The sequence below is a fragment of the Lonchura striata genome, chromosome 32 (assembly GCF_050655825.1).
Source record: "Lonchura striata isolate lonStrDom1 chromosome 32, ASM5065582v1, whole genome shotgun sequence".
Taxonomy (NCBI): Eukaryota; Metazoa; Chordata; class Aves; order Passeriformes; family Estrildidae; genus Lonchura; species Lonchura striata.
In genome coordinates, this window is record NC_140734.1 from 7,006,321 (window position 1) to 7,022,672 (window position 16,352).

At 54.2% G+C, this 16,352-nt stretch overlaps 1 protein-coding gene across 8 annotated transcripts in view; it reads left to right on the top strand.

Moving 5' to 3' along the window:
- Window positions 1–16,352, top strand: part of STAG3 (STAG3 cohesin complex component) — a 50,642-nt gene that overhangs the window by 29,047 nt on the left and 5,243 nt on the right. For 5 of the 8 annotated variants that reach the window (XM_085564295.1, XM_085564292.1, XM_085564294.1 and 2 more), the window contains 11 exons: window positions 726–815; window positions 1,553–1,642; window positions 3,072–3,275; window positions 4,155–4,225; window positions 5,550–5,637; window positions 6,390–6,470; window positions 7,349–7,441; window positions 8,885–9,023; window positions 10,373–10,702; window positions 12,568–12,669; window positions 13,717–14,029. In XM_085564295.1, coding sequence (XP_085420421.1) covers window positions 726–815; window positions 1,553–1,642; window positions 3,072–3,275; window positions 4,155–4,225; window positions 5,550–5,637; window positions 6,390–6,470; window positions 7,349–7,441; window positions 8,885–9,023; window positions 10,373–10,702; window positions 12,568–12,669; window positions 13,717–14,029 — 1,601 coding nt within the window. Of the gene's footprint in view, window positions 1–725; window positions 816–1,552; window positions 1,643–3,071; window positions 3,276–4,154; window positions 4,226–5,549; window positions 5,638–6,389; window positions 6,471–7,348; window positions 7,442–8,884; window positions 9,024–10,372; window positions 10,703–12,567; window positions 12,670–13,716; window positions 14,030–15,201; window positions 16,349–16,352 lie in introns of those variants that run through there. The other 3 variants (XM_085564297.1, XM_085564299.1, XM_085564298.1) reach the window with 3 other exon arrangements.

Below are 16,352 nucleotides of genomic sequence, written 5' to 3' on the forward strand. Positions count from 1 at the left end.
CTGGGGAGAATTCCAGGGGAAATTGTGGGGATTTTGGGGAAAATTCCAGGGAAGGTTTCAGGAAAAATTCCGGGAATCCTGGGGAAAATTCCAGTGAAAAATCTGAGGAAAGTTTTGGGAATTCTGGGGGAAAATTCTGGAGAGAACTCCAGGGGAAATTCCGACGAAAAGTTCAGGAACCCCTGGAATTGGGGGAACTTTGGGAATTCTGGGTTTTTGGGGTTCAGAAACCCCTGGAATTGGGGGAATTTTGGGAATTCCAGGTTTTGGGGTTCAGGAGCCCCTGGAATTGGGGGAATTTTGGGAATTCCAGGTTTTGGGAGTTCAGAAACCCCTGGAATTGGGGGAATTTTGGGAATTCCAGGTTTTGGGAGTTCAGAAACCCCTGGAATTGGGGGAATTTTGGGAATTCCAGGTTTTTGGGGTTCAGAAACCCCTGGAATTGGGGGAATTTTGGGAATTCCAGGTTTTGGGGGTTCAGGAACCCTGGAATTGGGAGAACTTTGGGAATTCTGGGTTTTTGGGGTTCAGAAACCCCTGGAATTGGGGGAATTTTGGGAATTCCGGGTTTTGGGGTTCAGGAACCTTGTGAATTGGGGGAATTTTGGGAATTCCGGGTTTTGGGGGTCAGGAACCCCCGGACCTTTGGGAATTTTAGGAATTCTGGGTTTTGGGGTTCAGGAGCCCCCGGACCTTTGGGAATTCCGGGAATTCCCGTTTTCCAGGTGTCGGCGCGGGAGCGGCGGGAGCAGCGCCAGGAGCGAGCGCGGCTCAGCCGGAGCCTGATCCCGCTGCTGCCCCAGCTCCTGGAGAAGGTCGGCAAATCCCGGGAATTCCGGAATTCCGGGAATTCCGCGACGCCGGGATTTGGGATTCTCGGGCCTTTTTAGGAATTCGGGGGGATTGGAGCCGATTTTTTCTTGGTTTTCCCCCAGAATTCCTGGGTGTTTTCCCCTGAAATTCTCATTTTTCCTCCCAAATTCCCCTTTTTTTGCTCTAAAATTCCTGTTTTTCCCAAAATCTCAGGGTTTCTTTCCTAAAATTCTCATTTCTCCTATCCTAATCCCAATAAATTTCTTTCCAATCCTCATCTTTTCCCCAAAATTCCTTTTCTTGCCTAAAATTGTCATTTCCCCTCCCCAATCCCCTTTTTCCCATGGGAAAATCCCATTTCCCCCCCAAAATTCCTGTTTTGTCCCCCCAAATTCCCGATTTTCCCCCCAAATTCCCGATTTCCCTCCAAATTCCTGATTTCCCCCCAGAATTCCTGATTTTCCCCCAAAATTCCCATTTCCCCCCAAAACTCTCATTTTCCCCTCTAAACTCCCATTTTCCCCCAGAATTCCCGTTTCCCCTCCCGGAATTCCTGATTTTCCCCTAGAATTCCTGGTTTTCCCCCTGAATTTCCATTTCTACCCTCCGGAATTCCCGATTTCCCCTGGAATTCTCATTTTCCCCCCGGAATTCCCATTTCTCCCCCTCGCAATTCCTGATTTCCCCCGGAATTCCCGCTTTTCCCCCGGAATTCCCGATTTCCCCCCGGAATTCCCAGTTTTCGGCGGAGGCCGAGGCGGTGGCGGCGCTGCTGGAGCTGCTGCAGCACCTGGAGCTGGGAATGTTCCGCACCGAGCGCCTGGAGAAGGTACGGACCAGTATAAACCAGTACGGACCAGTATAAACCAGTACGGACCAGTAACAGCCCCCTGGGGCCCTCCTGGTCCATCCCAGTTTATCCCAGTCTCATTCCCGGTGCTCCCAGTCACTCCCAGTCCATCCCAGTCCCTCCCAGTCCATCCCAATCCCATTCCCAGTCCATCTCAGTCCCTCCCAGTCCCTCCCAGTTTGTTCCAATCCCATTCCCAGTGCTCCCAGTCCATCCCAGTTTGTTCCAATCCCATTCCCAGTGCTCCCAGTCCTCCCAGTCTCATTCCCAGTGTCATTCCCAGTGCCTGGAGCAGGTTCTGGAGCGGATCCAGGAGATTTTCGGGAAGCACTCCCGGCCCTTCCCAGTGCTCCCAGTCCCTCCCAGTCCCTCCCAGTCCCTCCCAGTCCATCCCAGTCCATCCCAGTTTGTTCCAGTCCCATTCCCAGTGCTCCCAGTGCTCCCAGTCTCACTCCCAGTGTCATTCCCAGTGCCTGGAGCAGGTTCTGGAGCGGATCCAGGAGATTTTCGGGAAGCACTCCCGGCCCTTCCCGGCGCTCTCGGTGCTCCCAGTCCCTCCCAGTCCCTCCCAGTCCCTCCCAGTCCCTCCCAGTCCCTCCCAGTCCATCCCAGTCCCTCCCAGTTCCATCCCAGTCCCTCCCAGTCCCTCCCAGTCCATCCCAGTCCCTCCCAGTTCCATCCCAGTCCCTCCCAGTCCATCCCAGTCCATCCCAGTTTGTCCCAGTCTCATTCCCAGTGTCATTCCCAGTGCCTGGAGCAGGTTCTGGAGCGGATCCAGGAGATTTTCGGGAAGCACTCCCGGCCCTTCCCAGTGCTCCCAGTCCCTCCCAGTTTGTTCCAATCCCATTCCCAGTGCTCCCAGTGCTCCCAGTCTCATTCCCAGTCCCGTTCCCAGTGCCTGGAGCAGGTTCTGGAGCGGATCCAGGAGATTTTCGGGAAGCACTCCCGGCCCTTCCCAGTGCTCCCAGTCCATCCCAGTCCATCCCAGTCCCTCCCAGTCTCATTCCCAGTCCCATTCCCAGTGCCTGGAGCAGGTTCTGGAGCAGATCCAGGAGATTTTCGGGAAGCACTCCCGGCCCTTCCCGGCGCTCTCGGTGCTCCCAGTCCATCCCAATCCCATTCCCAGTGCTCCCAGTCCCTCCCAGTTTGTTCCAATCCCATTCCCAGTGCTCCCAGTCCATCCCAGTCCCTCCCAGTCTCACTCCCAGTGTCGTTCCCAGTGCCTGGAGCAGGTTCTGGAGCGGATCCAGGAGATTTTCGGGAAGCACTCCCGGCCCTTCCCGGCGCTCTCGGTGCTCCCAGTCCCTCCCAGTCCCATTCCCAGTGCTCCCAGTCCATCCCAGTTTGTTCCAATCCCATTCCCAGTGCTCCCAGTCCCTCCCAGTCTCACTCCCAGTGTCGTTCCCAGTGCCTGGAGCAGGTTCTGGAGCGGATCCAGGAGATTTTCGGGAAGCACTCCCGGCCCTTCCCGGCGCTCTCGGCCGCCTCGCGGGCGCTGCGGGCGCTGAGCGACCCCGAGCTGGCGCCGCCGGGGCCCGGGGAGCTGGCACGGAGTCACCTGGGGGACAGCCTGGGGCACAGGTGCCACCTCCTGCTCACCGAGCTGCTCCAGGTGAGCCCGGACACCTGGGATACCTGGGGACATCTGGGGACACCTGGGGACACCTGGGGACAGCTGGGGACACCTGGGGACACACCTGGGGACATCTGGGGACACCTGGGGACAGCTGGGGACACACCTGGGGACAGCCTGGGGACACCTGGGGACACACCTGGGGACACCTGGGGGACAGCCTGGGGACATCTGGGGACATCTGGGGACACCTGGGATACCTGGGGACACACCTGGGGACATCTGGGGACACCTGGGGACACACCTGGGGACACCTGGGGACACCTGGGGACACACCTGGGGACATCTGGGGACACCTGGGGACACACCTGGGGACATCTGGGGACACCTGGGGACAGCTGGGGACACACCTGGGGACAGCCTGGGGACACCTGGGGACACACCTGGGGACACCTGGGGGACAGCCTGGGGGACAGGTGCCACCTCCTGCTCACCGAGCTGCTCCAGGTGAGCCCGGGACACCTGGGATACCTGGGGACACCTGGGGACACCTGGGGACATCTGGGGACATCTGGGGACACCTGGGATACCTGGGGACACACCTGGGGACATCTGGGGACACCTGGGGACACACCTGGGGACACCTGGGGGACAGCCTGGGGCACAGGTGCCACCTCCTGCTCACCGACCTGCTCCAGGTGAGCCCGGGACACCTGGGATACCTGGGGACACCTGGAGGATACCTGGGGACACCTGGGGACATCTGGGGACACCTGGGGACATCTGGGGACAGCTGGGGACATCTGTCCCCTCAGGCCATGTTCCCAGACAAGGCGGACATTGGGGTGGACATTTGGTGACACTCTGGGGACACTTTGGGGACACTTTGGTGACATTTGGTGCCATTTCTCCCCCCAGGGCGAGTCCCCGGACGAGGAGGACGTTTATGGGCTGGTGGCCACCCTGAACCGGCTCTCGGTGCTCTTCAGGTGACATTTGGACATCGGGGACATTGGGGGGATTTGGGGACATTGGGGACATTGTGGGGATTGGGGACATTGGGGACATTTGGGGACATTGGGGGGATTTGGGGATATTGGGGACATTGGGGACATTTGAGGACATTTGGGGACATTGGGGGGATTTGGGGATATTGGGGACATTTGGGGACACTGGGGACACTTTGGGCAGGGGGTGGCCCCAAATGTCCCCGATGTCCCCAACTCCCAAATGTCCCCAGATCCCCTCAAATGTCTCCAAATGTCCCCAAATGTCCCCAAACCCCCAATGTCCTCAAATCTCCCCCAAAATTCCCAAATGTCCCCAAACCCCCCCGATGTCCCCAATGTCCCCGATGTCCCCAAACCGCCCCGATGTCCCAAACCCCTGCAACGTCCCTGATGTCCCCTCAGTGTCCCCTCATTGTCCCCAATGTCCCCAAACCGCCCCGATGTCCCCAATGTCCCCAGATCCCCTGGATGTCCCCAATCCTGTCAGTGTCCCTGGTGTCCCCAATGTCCCCAATCCCCCCAATGTCCCCTCAGAGTCCCCAGTCCCCCCAACGTCCCCAATGTCCCCAAACCCCCCTGATGTCCCCAATGTCCCCAAATCCCCTGGATGTCCCCAATCCTGTCAGTGTCCCTGATGTCCCCAATCCCCCCTGATGTCCCCAATCCCCCCAACGTCCCCTCAGTGTCCCCGATGTCCCCAATGTCCCAAACCCCCCCAATCTCCCCAATCCCCCCCGATGTCCCCAATGTCTCCTCAGTGTCCCCAATCTCCCCAATCCCCCAATCTCCCCAATCCCCCCCGATGTCCCCAATGTCTCCTCAGTGTCCCCAATCTCCCCAATCCCCCAATGTCCCCAATCACCCCCGATGTCCCCTCAGTGTCCCTGATGTCCCTGATGTCCCAAACCCCCCCAATCTCCCTAATCCCCCCTGATGTCCCCAGTGTCCCCAATGTCCCAAATCTCCCCAATCCCCCCAATCCCCCCAATGTCCCTGATGTCCCCAATGTCCCCCCAGTGTCCCCAATGCCCCCCAATGTCCCCAATGTCCCCCCAGTGTCCCCAATGTCCCCAATCCCCCCAATGTCCCCAATGTCCCCCCAGTGTCCCCAATCCCCCCCAATGTCCCCAATGTCCCAAATCTCCCCAATCCCCCCAATCCCCCCCAATCCCCCAATCTCCCCAGTCCCCCCCGATGTCCCCGATGTCCCCGATGTCCCCTCAGTGTCCCCAATCTCCCCAGTCCCCTCAGTGTCCCCTCAGTGTCCCCTCAGTGTCCCCAACGTCCCCAACGTGTCCCGCAGTGACCACGACCTGACCCCCTGGGGGCTCTTCGGGCCCCTGGCGCAGCTCCTGCAGCGCGGCCTCGACGGCGGCGCCGTGCCGGCGCAGGTGGGACACCTGGGACACACCTGGGGACAGTGGGGGCACCTGGGGACACACCTGGGACAGCTGGGACAGCTGGGGACACCTGGGGACACCTGGGGACACCTGGGACACACCTGGGACAGCTGGGACACACCTGGGACACACCTGGGACAGCTGGGACAGCTGGGGACACCTGGGACACACCTGGGACAGCTGGGACACACCTGGGACACACCTGGGGACAGCTGGGACAGCTGGGGACACCTGGGGACACCTGGGGACAGCTGGGGACACCTGGGGACACCTGAGACACACCTGGGACAGCTGGGGACAGTGGGGACACCTGGGGACACACCTGGGACAGCTGGGGACACCTGCGACAGCTGGGGACAGCTGGGACACCTGGGACAGCTGGGGACAGCTGGGACACACCTGGGACACACCTGGGACAGCTGGGACACACCTGGGACACACCTGGGACACCTGGGACAGCTGGGACACACCTGGGACACACCTGGGACACACGTCAGGACACTGGGGACACCTGGGACACACCTGGGACAGTGGGAACATTTAGTGTCATTTTTGGCCATTTTGGTGCCATTGGTGACATTTTGGTGACCTTCTGGTGCCATTTGGTGTCATTTTTGGCCATTTTGGTGCCATTTTTTGACATTTTGGTGCCATTGGCGCCATTTTGGTCCATTTTTGGCCATTTTGGTCCATTTTTGTCCATTTTGGGTCCATTTGGTGCCCTTTGGTGGCCGTGCCCCCAGGTGATGATCCCGGCCATCTCCTGCCTCTTCTTCCACGTTTTCTGGGAGCTCTCCCGAGTTCCCGACTCCGGAGCCTCCCCGGTGAGGAATTCCCAAAAATCCCCCCAGAATTCCCAAAAAACCCAAATTCCCAAATCCTCCTCATTCCCCCCCAAAATTCCCCTGGAATCCCCCCTGAATTCCCCAAAATTCCCCTGGAAATCCCCCCAGAATTCCCCAAAAAACCCCAAATTCCCAAATCCTCCTCATTCCCCCCCAAAATCCCCCTGGGATCCCCCTGAATTCCCCAAAATTCCCCTGGAAATCCCCCCAGAATTCCCAAAAAACCCCAAATTCCCAAATCCTCCCCATTCCCCCTCAAAATCCCCCTGGAATTCCCCCTGAATTCCCAAAAAAACCCAAATTCCCAAATCCTCCTCATTCCCCCCCAAAATTCCCCTGGAATCCCCCTGAATTCCCAAAATTCCCCTGGAAGTCCCCCCAGAATCCCCCAAATTCCCAAATCCTTTTCATTCCCCCCGAAATCCCCCTGGGATCCCCCCTGAATTCCCCAAAATTCCCTCAATCCACGCCAAATCCCTGAAATTCCCAGATTTCCACCCCGAATTCCGGTTTTTCCAGGCGGAGCTGCGGGATCTGCGCTCCCGGGCCGTCCTGCTGCTCTCCCTGTGCTCCCAAATCCCCCAAAATCCCCCAAAATCCCAATAAAACCCCTAAATCCCATCCCAAATTCCCAGATTTCCACCCCAAATCCCCAAAATTCCCGTTTTTCCTCCTGGAATTCCGGTTTTTCCAGGCGGAGCTGCGGGATCTGCGCTCCCGGGCCGTCCTGCTGCTCTCCCTGTGCTCCCAAATCCCCAAAAATCCCCAAAAATCCCCAAAAATCCCAATAAAACCCCAAATTCCCGTTTTTCCTCCCGGAATTCCCGTTTTTCCTCCCGGAATTCCGGTTTTTCCAGGCGGAGCTGCGGGATCTGCGCTCCCGGGCCGTCCTGCTGCTCTCCCTGTGCCAGAGCTGCCTCTCGGAGCCGGAGCCGGAGCTGCGCGAGAAGGTCCCGAAGCTGCCGGAACATTCCGGAATTCCCGGGAAATCCCGAGGGGGTGGCTGGGATGGCTCCGGAACATTCCAGAATTCCCGGGAAATCCCGAGGGGGGTGGCCGGGATGGCTCCGGAACATTCCGGAATTCCCGGGAATTCCCGAGGGGGGTGGCTGGGATGGGTCCGGAACGTTCCGGAATTCCCGGGAATTCCCGAGGGGGGGGGGGGCTGGGATGGCTCCGGAACATTCCGGAATTCCCAGGAAATCCCGAGGGGGGGCTGGGATGGGTCCGGAACATTCCGGAATTCCCGGGAATTCCCGAGGGGTGGCTGGGATGGGTCCGGAACATTCTGGGAATTTCCATGGGGAGGCTTTGGGGCTTCTGGAATATTCCTGGGATGGGTCCGGAACATTCCGGAATTCTGGAACATTCCGGGGCTGTTTGGGGTCTGGAACATTCCGGAATTTTCCATGGGGAGGCTTTGGGGCTTCTGAAATATTTCCTCAAGAAATCACCGAAAAAAGGCAAAAAATCCTCCAAAAATGCTAAAAAATATTCCCCAAAAAGTCCCAAAAAAATCCCCAGAAATTCCCCAAAGAATCACTTGGAAAACCAAAAAAAATCCTCAAAAAATGCCCAAAAAATCCCACAAGAAGCAAAAAAATCCCTAAAAAATCCCCATAAATTCCCCAAACTCGCCCTGCATTCCCAAATTCCCAAAGAATTCCCAAAGAATTCCCGTTTTTCCGCAGGCGCTGCTGGAGCTGCTGCTGCTCCTGGGCCCCGCATTCCCAAAGAATTCCCAAAGAATTCCCGTTTTTCCGCAGGCGCTGCTGGAGCTGCTGCTGCTCCTGGGCCCGGCATTCCCAAATTCCCAAAGAATTCCCAAAGAATTCCCGTTTTTCCGCAGGCGCTGCGGGCGCTGCTGGAGCTGCTGCTGCTCCTGGGCCCGGCATTCCCAAATTCCCAAAGAATTCCCAAAGAATTCCCGTTTTTCCGCAGGCGCTGCGGGCGCTGCTGGAGCTGCTGCTGCTCCTGGGCCCGGCATTCCCAAATTCCCAAAGAATTCCCAAAGAATTCCCGTTTTTCTGCAGGCGCTGCTGGAGCTGCTGCTGCTCCTGGGCCCCGCATTCCCAAATTCCCAAATTCCCAAAGAATTCCCAAAGAATTCCCGTTTTTCCGCAGGCGCTGCTGGAGCTGCTGCTGCTCCTGGGCCCCGCATTCCCAAATTCCCAAATTCCCAAAGAATTCCCAAAGAATTCCCGTTTTTCCGCAGGCGCTGCTGGAGCTGCTGCTGCTCCTGGGCCCCGCGTTCCCAAAGAATTCCCAAAGAATTCCCAAAGAATTCCCGTTTTTCCGCAGGCGCTGCGGGCGCTGCTGGAGCTGCTGCTGCTCCTGGGCCCCGCATTCCCAAATTCCCAAAGAATTCCCAAAGAATTCCCGTTTTTCCGCAGGCGCTGCGGGCGCTGCTGGAGCTGCTGCTGCTCCTGGGCCCGGCGCTGCGGCTGCGTCCGGACGCGGCGCTGGAGGCGCAGCTGGGGCTGGCGCTGCTCGACCTCGTCTTCCTGCCCCACGAGGAGCCCCCGGCACACGGTCAGACTCCCAAAATTCCGGGAAGCATCCGGGAAAAATTCGGGAATTTTTGGGAATTTTTTGGGGTTTTTTTCGGGGGTTTATTCTGAATTTTTAGCGATTTTTTGGGGATTTTTGTGGAATTTATTCGGATTTTCTCTCGGTTTTTAATGACATTTTTTCCCAGGATTTATTGAGATTGTATTCCAGGATTTTTTGGGATTTTTTCCAGGATTTTTGGGAGGGTTTTGGGGTTTTTTGGAGCTTTTGCAGCTGTCCCAGAGGCGCAGCTGGGGCTGGCACTGCTCGACCTCGTCTTCCTGCCCCACGAGGAGCCCCCGGCACACGGTCAGACTCCGGAAATTCCGGGAAGCATCCGGGAAAAATTCCGGAAAAATTCGGGAATTTTTGGGGTTTTTTTCGGGGGTTTATTCTGAATTTTTAGCGATTTTTTGGGGATTTTTCAGGAATTTATTCGGATTTTTTCTCGGTTTTTAATGATTTTTTTTCCCAGGATTTATTGAGATTGTATTCCAGGATTTATTGGGATTTTTTGCGGAATATTTGGGATTTTTTTGGTAGGATTTTTTGGGATTTTTTCCAGGATTTATTTGGATTTTTTCTCGGTTTTTAATGAGATTTTTTCCCAGGATTTATTGAAGTCTTTTTGTTAGGATTTAATGGGATTTTTTTCAAGGATTTATTGGGTTTTTTTGAGGAATATTTGGGATATTTTCCAGGATTTATTGAGATTTTTTTCTAGGATTTATTGGGATATTTTCCAGGATTTATTGGGATTTTATTCTAGGATTTATTGGGATATTTTCTGGGATTTATTGGGATTTTTGGGGGGATTTTGGGGTTTTTTGGCGTTTTTGCGGCTGCCCTGGAGGTGCAAAGGGAGCACCCTGACAGCCAGGGTGAGACGCGGAAAATTCGGGAATTTTTTGGGAATTTTTGGGGAATAATTTGGGAATTTTTTTGTGATTTTTTGGGAATTCTTCAGAGTTGTTTTTTTTTTAAATTTGGATTTTTTCTCCGTTTTTAATGACCTTTTCTATCTTTTCCTCCTCCAAAATTCCCATTTTCCCCCATCCAGTGACCCCAAACCCCCCAATCCTGATTTCCCCGGAATTCCCAACCCCAAAATTCCCAAAATTCCGTGATCCAAGATCCCAAAACTTCCCAAAATTCCTCAAGTTTTTACTGTTGAATTTGGTGATCTCGGAGACGTTTTCCAGCCTTTCCTCCCTGGAATTCCCATTTTTCCTCAACCCAGCGACCTGAAACCCCCTGAACCCGATTCCCCTGGAATTCCCAGATCCTGGATTTTCCCGGAATTCCCAGATTTCCCTGGAATTTCCCGGCAGATTCCCGGGATTCGCGGCTGGAGTCGCTGCAGCGCCGCCGCTCCCTGCTGGCCGCCTTCTGCCGCCTGCTCCTGCAGGGGGCGCTGGGACCCCCAATTCCCGAATTCCCGATCCCAGAATTCCCAATTCCCGATCCCAGAATTCCCAGAATTCCCAATTCCCAGTCCCGGAATTCCCAGATTTTCCTGGAATTTCCTCTCAGATTCCCGGGATTCCCGGCTGGAGTCGCTGCAGCGCCGCCGCTCCCTGCTGGCCGCGTTCTGCCGCCTGCTCCTGCAGGGGGCGCTGCGGCTCCGCGCCGCCGCCGACCTCTTCAAGCACTACGGCAAGGTGCGGAATTCCCGAATTCCCGAATTCCCAAATTCCCGAATTCCCGAATTCCCGGATTCCCGGCACTCCCGGCACTCCCGGGGGCTTTGCCGGGAATTCCGGGCTTAGCCGGGGACTTGGGAATGCTGGGGTTAACCAGGAATTTTCTGGGAATTATCCGGGAATTCTGGGATTGTCTGGGGATTTGGGAATGCTGGGAATTCCGGGAATTTTCCGGGAATTCCGGGGTTATCTGGCGATTTGGGAATGCTGGGAATCCCGGGAATTTTCCAGGAATTCCGGGGTTTTCTGGCGATTTGGGAATGCTGGGGTTATCCGGGAATTTCCTGGGAATTATCCGGGAATTCTGGGGTTATCCGGGGATTTGGGAATGCTGGGAATTCCAGGAATTTACTGGGAATTTTCCGGGAATTCCGGGGTTATCTGGCGATTTGGGAATTCTGGGAATTCCAGGAATTTTCCAGGAATTCTGGGGTTATCCGGGCATTTGGGAATGCAGAGAATTATTTGGGAATTCCGGGGTTAGCTGGGGATTTGGGAATCCTGGGAATTCCGGGAATTTTCCGGGAATTCCGGGGTTATCTGGCGATTTGGGAATGCTGGGAATCCCGGGAATTTCCTGGGAATTATCCGGGAATTCTGGGGTTATCCGGGGATTTGGGAATGCTGGGAATTCCGGGAATTTTCTGGGAATTTTCCGGGAATTCTGGGGTTGTCTGGGGATTTGGGAATTCTGGGGTTATCTGGGAGTTCTGGGGTTATCCGGGGATTTGGAAATGCTGGGAATTCCAGGAATTTTCTGGGAATTTTCCGGGAATTCCAGGGTTATCTGGCGATTTGGGAATTTTCTGGGAATTCCAGGAATTTTCTGGGAATTTTCCGGGAATTCTGGGGTTGTCTGGGGATTTGGGAATCTTGGGAGTTATTTGGGAATTCCAGGGTTATCTGGGGATTTGGCAATGCTGGGAATTCCAGGAATTTTCCAGGAATTCCGGGGTTATCTGGGGATTTGGGAATGCAGAGAATTATTTGGGAATTCTGGGGTTATCTGGGGATTTGGGAATCCTGGGAATTCCAGGAATTTTCCGGGAATTCTGGGGTTACCCAGGGATTTGGGAATTCCAGGAATTTTCTGGGAATTCCGGGGTTATCCGGGGATTTGGGAATGCTGGGAATACCAGGAATTCTCCAGGAATTTTCTGGGAATTCCAGGGTTATCCATTGGGAATGCCGGATTATCTGGGAATGCCGGGAGTTCGGGAACGCCGGGAATTTGGGAATTTGGGAATTTGGGCTCTGACTTTCCCGTTCTCCCAGGATTTTTGGGAATTCGGGAATCTGGGCTTTCGGGATTTTTGGGAAGGAATTCGGGAATTCAGGATTTTGGGGAATTTGGGAATTCGGGGATTTTGGGGAATTTGGGATTTTGGGGATTTTTGGGAATTCAGGGATTTTGGGGAATTTGGGATTTTGGGAGTTCGGGCGTTGGGGATTTTTGGGATTTTGGGAATTGGGGATTTTCAGGATTTGGGGAATTGGGGATTTTGGGAATTCGGGATTTTGGGAATTCGGGTGCTGGGGATTTTTGGGAATTTGGGATTTTGGGAATTGGGGATTTTCAGGATTTGGGGAATTCGGGATTTGGGGAATTGGGGATTTTGGGCATTCGGGTGCTGGGAATTTTTGGGAATTGGGGATTTCGGGAATTGGGGATTTTTGGGAATTGGGGATTTCGGGAATTGAGGGTTTTTGGGAATTGGGGATTTCGGGAATTGAGGGTTTTTGGGAATCGGGGATTTTGGGAATTGGGGATTTTCGGGAATCGGGGATTTCGGGAATTGAGGTCCGTGCATGGTTTTTCCCAGTTTTTTGGGGATTTCGGGGACATCCTGCGGGAGACGCTCCGGGGGACGCGGGAACGCGACGGCGCCGAGTGGGGCCGGACGCTGCTGCTCAGCCTGCAGCAGGTGGGAATTCCGGGAATTCCGGGAATTCTGGGAATTCCGGGAATGCCGGGGAAAATCCGGGGCTTCTTTGGGGCAGTTCTGCCTTTTCATAGGGATTTTTTGGGAATTTTGGGAGATTTTTTGGGGGTTTTTTTAAATTATTTCAGGAGTTTTTGGGGTTTTCCAAGACCAGGAGAGATTTTTTTTGGGGAATTCTGGAGGAAATTCGGGAATTATGGGGAGTATTTGTGGATTTTGGGGAATTTTTTGTGGGAATATTTGTGGATTTTGGGGGATTATTTGTGGGAAGATTTGTGGATTTGGGGGAATTTTTTGTGAGAATATTTCTGGATTTCGGGAAACTTTTTTGGGAATATTTTCTGGATTTTGGGGGATTTTTGGGGTGATTTTTTTCTGGATTTTGGGGGAATATTATTGGGGGGATATTTTCTGGATTTTGGGGAATATTTCTGGATTTTGGGGGATATTTTTTGGGGATTTTTTTATGGATTTTGGGGGATATTTTTTGGGGATTTTTTCTGGATTTTGGGGGATATTTTTGGGGAATATTTTCTGGATTTTGGGGGATATTTTTGGGGAATATTTCTGGATTTTGGGGGATTTTTTTGGGGGGATTTTTTGCGGGATTTTGGGGGATATTTTTTGGGAATATTTTCTGGATTTTGGGGAATATTTCTGGATTTTGGGGGTACTTTTTTGGGAATATTTCTGGATTTTGGTGGATTTTTTTGGGGAATATTTCTGGATTTTGGTGGATTTTTTTGGGGATTTTTTGCGGGATTTTGGTGGATTTTTTTGGGGATTTTTTGGGGGATTTTGGGGGATTTTTTGCGGGATTTCGGGGGATATTTTTGGGGAATATTTCTGGATTTTGGTGGGTTTTTTTGGGGGGATTTTTTGCAGGATTTTGGGGGATATTTTTGGGGAATATTTCTGGATTTTGGTGGATTTTTTGGGGGAATATTTCTGGATTTTGGGGTATTTTGGTGGGGATTCTCCCGCATTCAGTGGATTTTCCTGGAATTTGGGATTTTCCCGTTTTTCCAGCCTTTCACGGAGCTGCTGCTGCAGGAGGGGCCGCGGCTGCGGCGGCTCCCGGAATTCCGGGAGCTTCGGGAGCTGGGCCGGCGCCTGGCGCTGCTCTGCGGGCCCCGGCAGCGCCGCGCCCTGCTGCGGCTCCACAGGTTTGGGGCAAAAACACGGGAATTCGGGAAAAACAACGGGAATTCGGGAATACACGGGGATTCCGGGAGAGGGAATTGGGGGAAATCCCGGAATTCCGGGAGCTGCGGGAGCTGGGCCGGCGCCTGGCGCTGCTCTGCGGGCCCCGGCAGCGCCGCGCCCTGCTGCGGCTCCACAGGTTTGGGGCAAAAACACGGGAATTCGGGAAAAACAACGGGAATTCCGGGGCAGGGAATTCGGGAATAAACGGGAATTGGGGAAAACAACGGGGATTGGGAAAAACGGGGATTCGGGAAAAACGGGAATTGGGGAGAACGGGAATTCGGGAATAAACGGGGATTGGGGAAAAACGGGATTCAGGAATAAACGGGGATTGGGGGAAACGGGAATTCGGGAAAAACGGGGATTGGGGAAAACAACGGGGATTCGGGAAAAACGGGATTGGGGAAAACAACGGGGATTCGGGAATAAACGGGATTCGGAAAAACGGGAATTGGGGAAAACAGCGGGGATTCAGGAAAAACGGGGATTGGGGAATAAACGGAATTCGGGAATAAACGGGAATTGGGGAAAAACGGGAATTGGGGAATAAACGGGAATTGGGGAATAACGGGAATTCGGGAATAACGGGAATTCGGGAAAAACGGGATTCGGGGAAAAACGGGATTTGGGGCAGGGAATTTGGGAAAGACGGGATTCGGGAAAAACGGGATTCGGGAAAAACGGGATTTCGGGGCAGGGTTGGGGCAAAAAGCGGGAATTCGGGAAAAACAGCATTCGGGAAAAAATGGATTCTGGGAGAGGGAATTTGGGAAAAAACGGGAATTCGGGAAAAAACAGGATTCCGGGAGAGGGAATTCGGGAAAAACGGGAATTCCGGGGTAGGGTTGGGCCAAAAAACGGGAATTCGGGAAAAATGGGAATTCCTGGACAGGGTTGGGCCAAAAAACGGGAATTCCGGGGCAGGGAATTTGGGAAAAAACGGGAATTCGGGAAAAACGGAATTCCGGGGCATGGAATTCGGGAAAATCCAGAATTCTGGGGCAGGTTTGGGGTGAAAAAACGGGAATTCGGGAAAATCCGGAATTCCAGGACAGGTTTGGGGTGAAAAACCAGGAATTTGGGCAAATCCCAGAATTCCGGCACAGGGATGGCCAAAAATCCGGGAATTTGGGTGGATCTGGAATTGTGGGACAGGATTTGGGGGATGGGACAGAGGGAATGGGTGAAAATCCGGGAATTCGGGCAAATCCCGGAATTCCAGGACGGGGATTGGGGAATTCTGGGTGGATTTTGTGTGATTTTGGGTGGAATTTCGGGTGGAATTTTGGGAATTTTGTGTCCCCCCAGCGAGGGGATGGAGTTTGTGCTGCAGCCGCCGCCGGATCCGCCCGTTCCCGGCATTCCGGCTGGATTTTGGGGTGGATTTTGTGTGGATTTTTGGGGTGATTCTGGCTGATTTTTGGAGTGATTTTGGCTGGATTTTTGGGGTGATTTTGTGTGGATTTTTGGGGTGATTCTGGCTGGATTTTTGGGTGGATTTTGGGTAATTTTGGGTCATTTCTGTCCCCAGTGAGGGGATGGAGTTCACTCTGCAGCCGCCGCCGGATCCGCCCGTTCCCGGCATTCCGGGGGGATTTTGTGTGGATTTTTGGCTGGATTTTTGGGTGGATTTTTGGGTGGATTTCGGGTAATTTTGGGTCATTTCTGTCCCCAGCGAGGGGATGGAGTTCGCGCTGCAGCCGCCGCCGGATCCGCCCGTTCCCGGCGTTCCGGCTGGATTTTTGGGTGGATTTTGGGTGGATTTTTGGGGTGATTCCGGGTGGATTTTTGGGTGGATTTTTGGGGTGATTTTGGCTGATTTTGGGTTATTTTTGTGTCTCCCCAGTGAGGGGATGGAGTTCGCTCTGCAGCCGCCGCCGGATCCGCCCGTTCCCGGCATTCCGGGGGGATTTTTGGGTGGATTTTTGGGTGGATTTTTGGGGTGATTCCGGGTGGATTTTGGGGTGGATTTTTGGGTGGATTTCGGGTAATTTTGGGTCATTTTGGGTCATTTTTGTGTCTCCCCAGTGAGGGGATGGAGTTCGCTCTGCAGCCGCCGCCGGATCCGCCCGTTCCCGGCGTTCCGGGGGGATTTTGGGTGGATTTTGGGTGGATTTTTGGGGTGATTCCGGGTGGATTTTGGGGTGGATTTTTGGGTGGATTTCGGCTGATTTTGGGTCATTTCTGTGTCCCCCCAGCGAGGGGATGGAGTTTGCTCTGCAGCCGCCGCCGGATCCGCCCGTTCCCGGCGTTCCGGGGGGATTTTTGGGTGGATTTTGGGTGGATTTTAGGGGTGATTCCGGGTGGATTTTTGGGTGGATTTCGGCTGATTTTGGGTCATTTCTGTGTCCCCCCAGTGAGGGGATGGAGTTCGCGCTGCAGCCGCCGCCGGATCCGCCCGTTCCCGGCATTCCGGGGGGATTTTTGGGGTGATTTTGGCTGATTTTGGGTTATTTTTG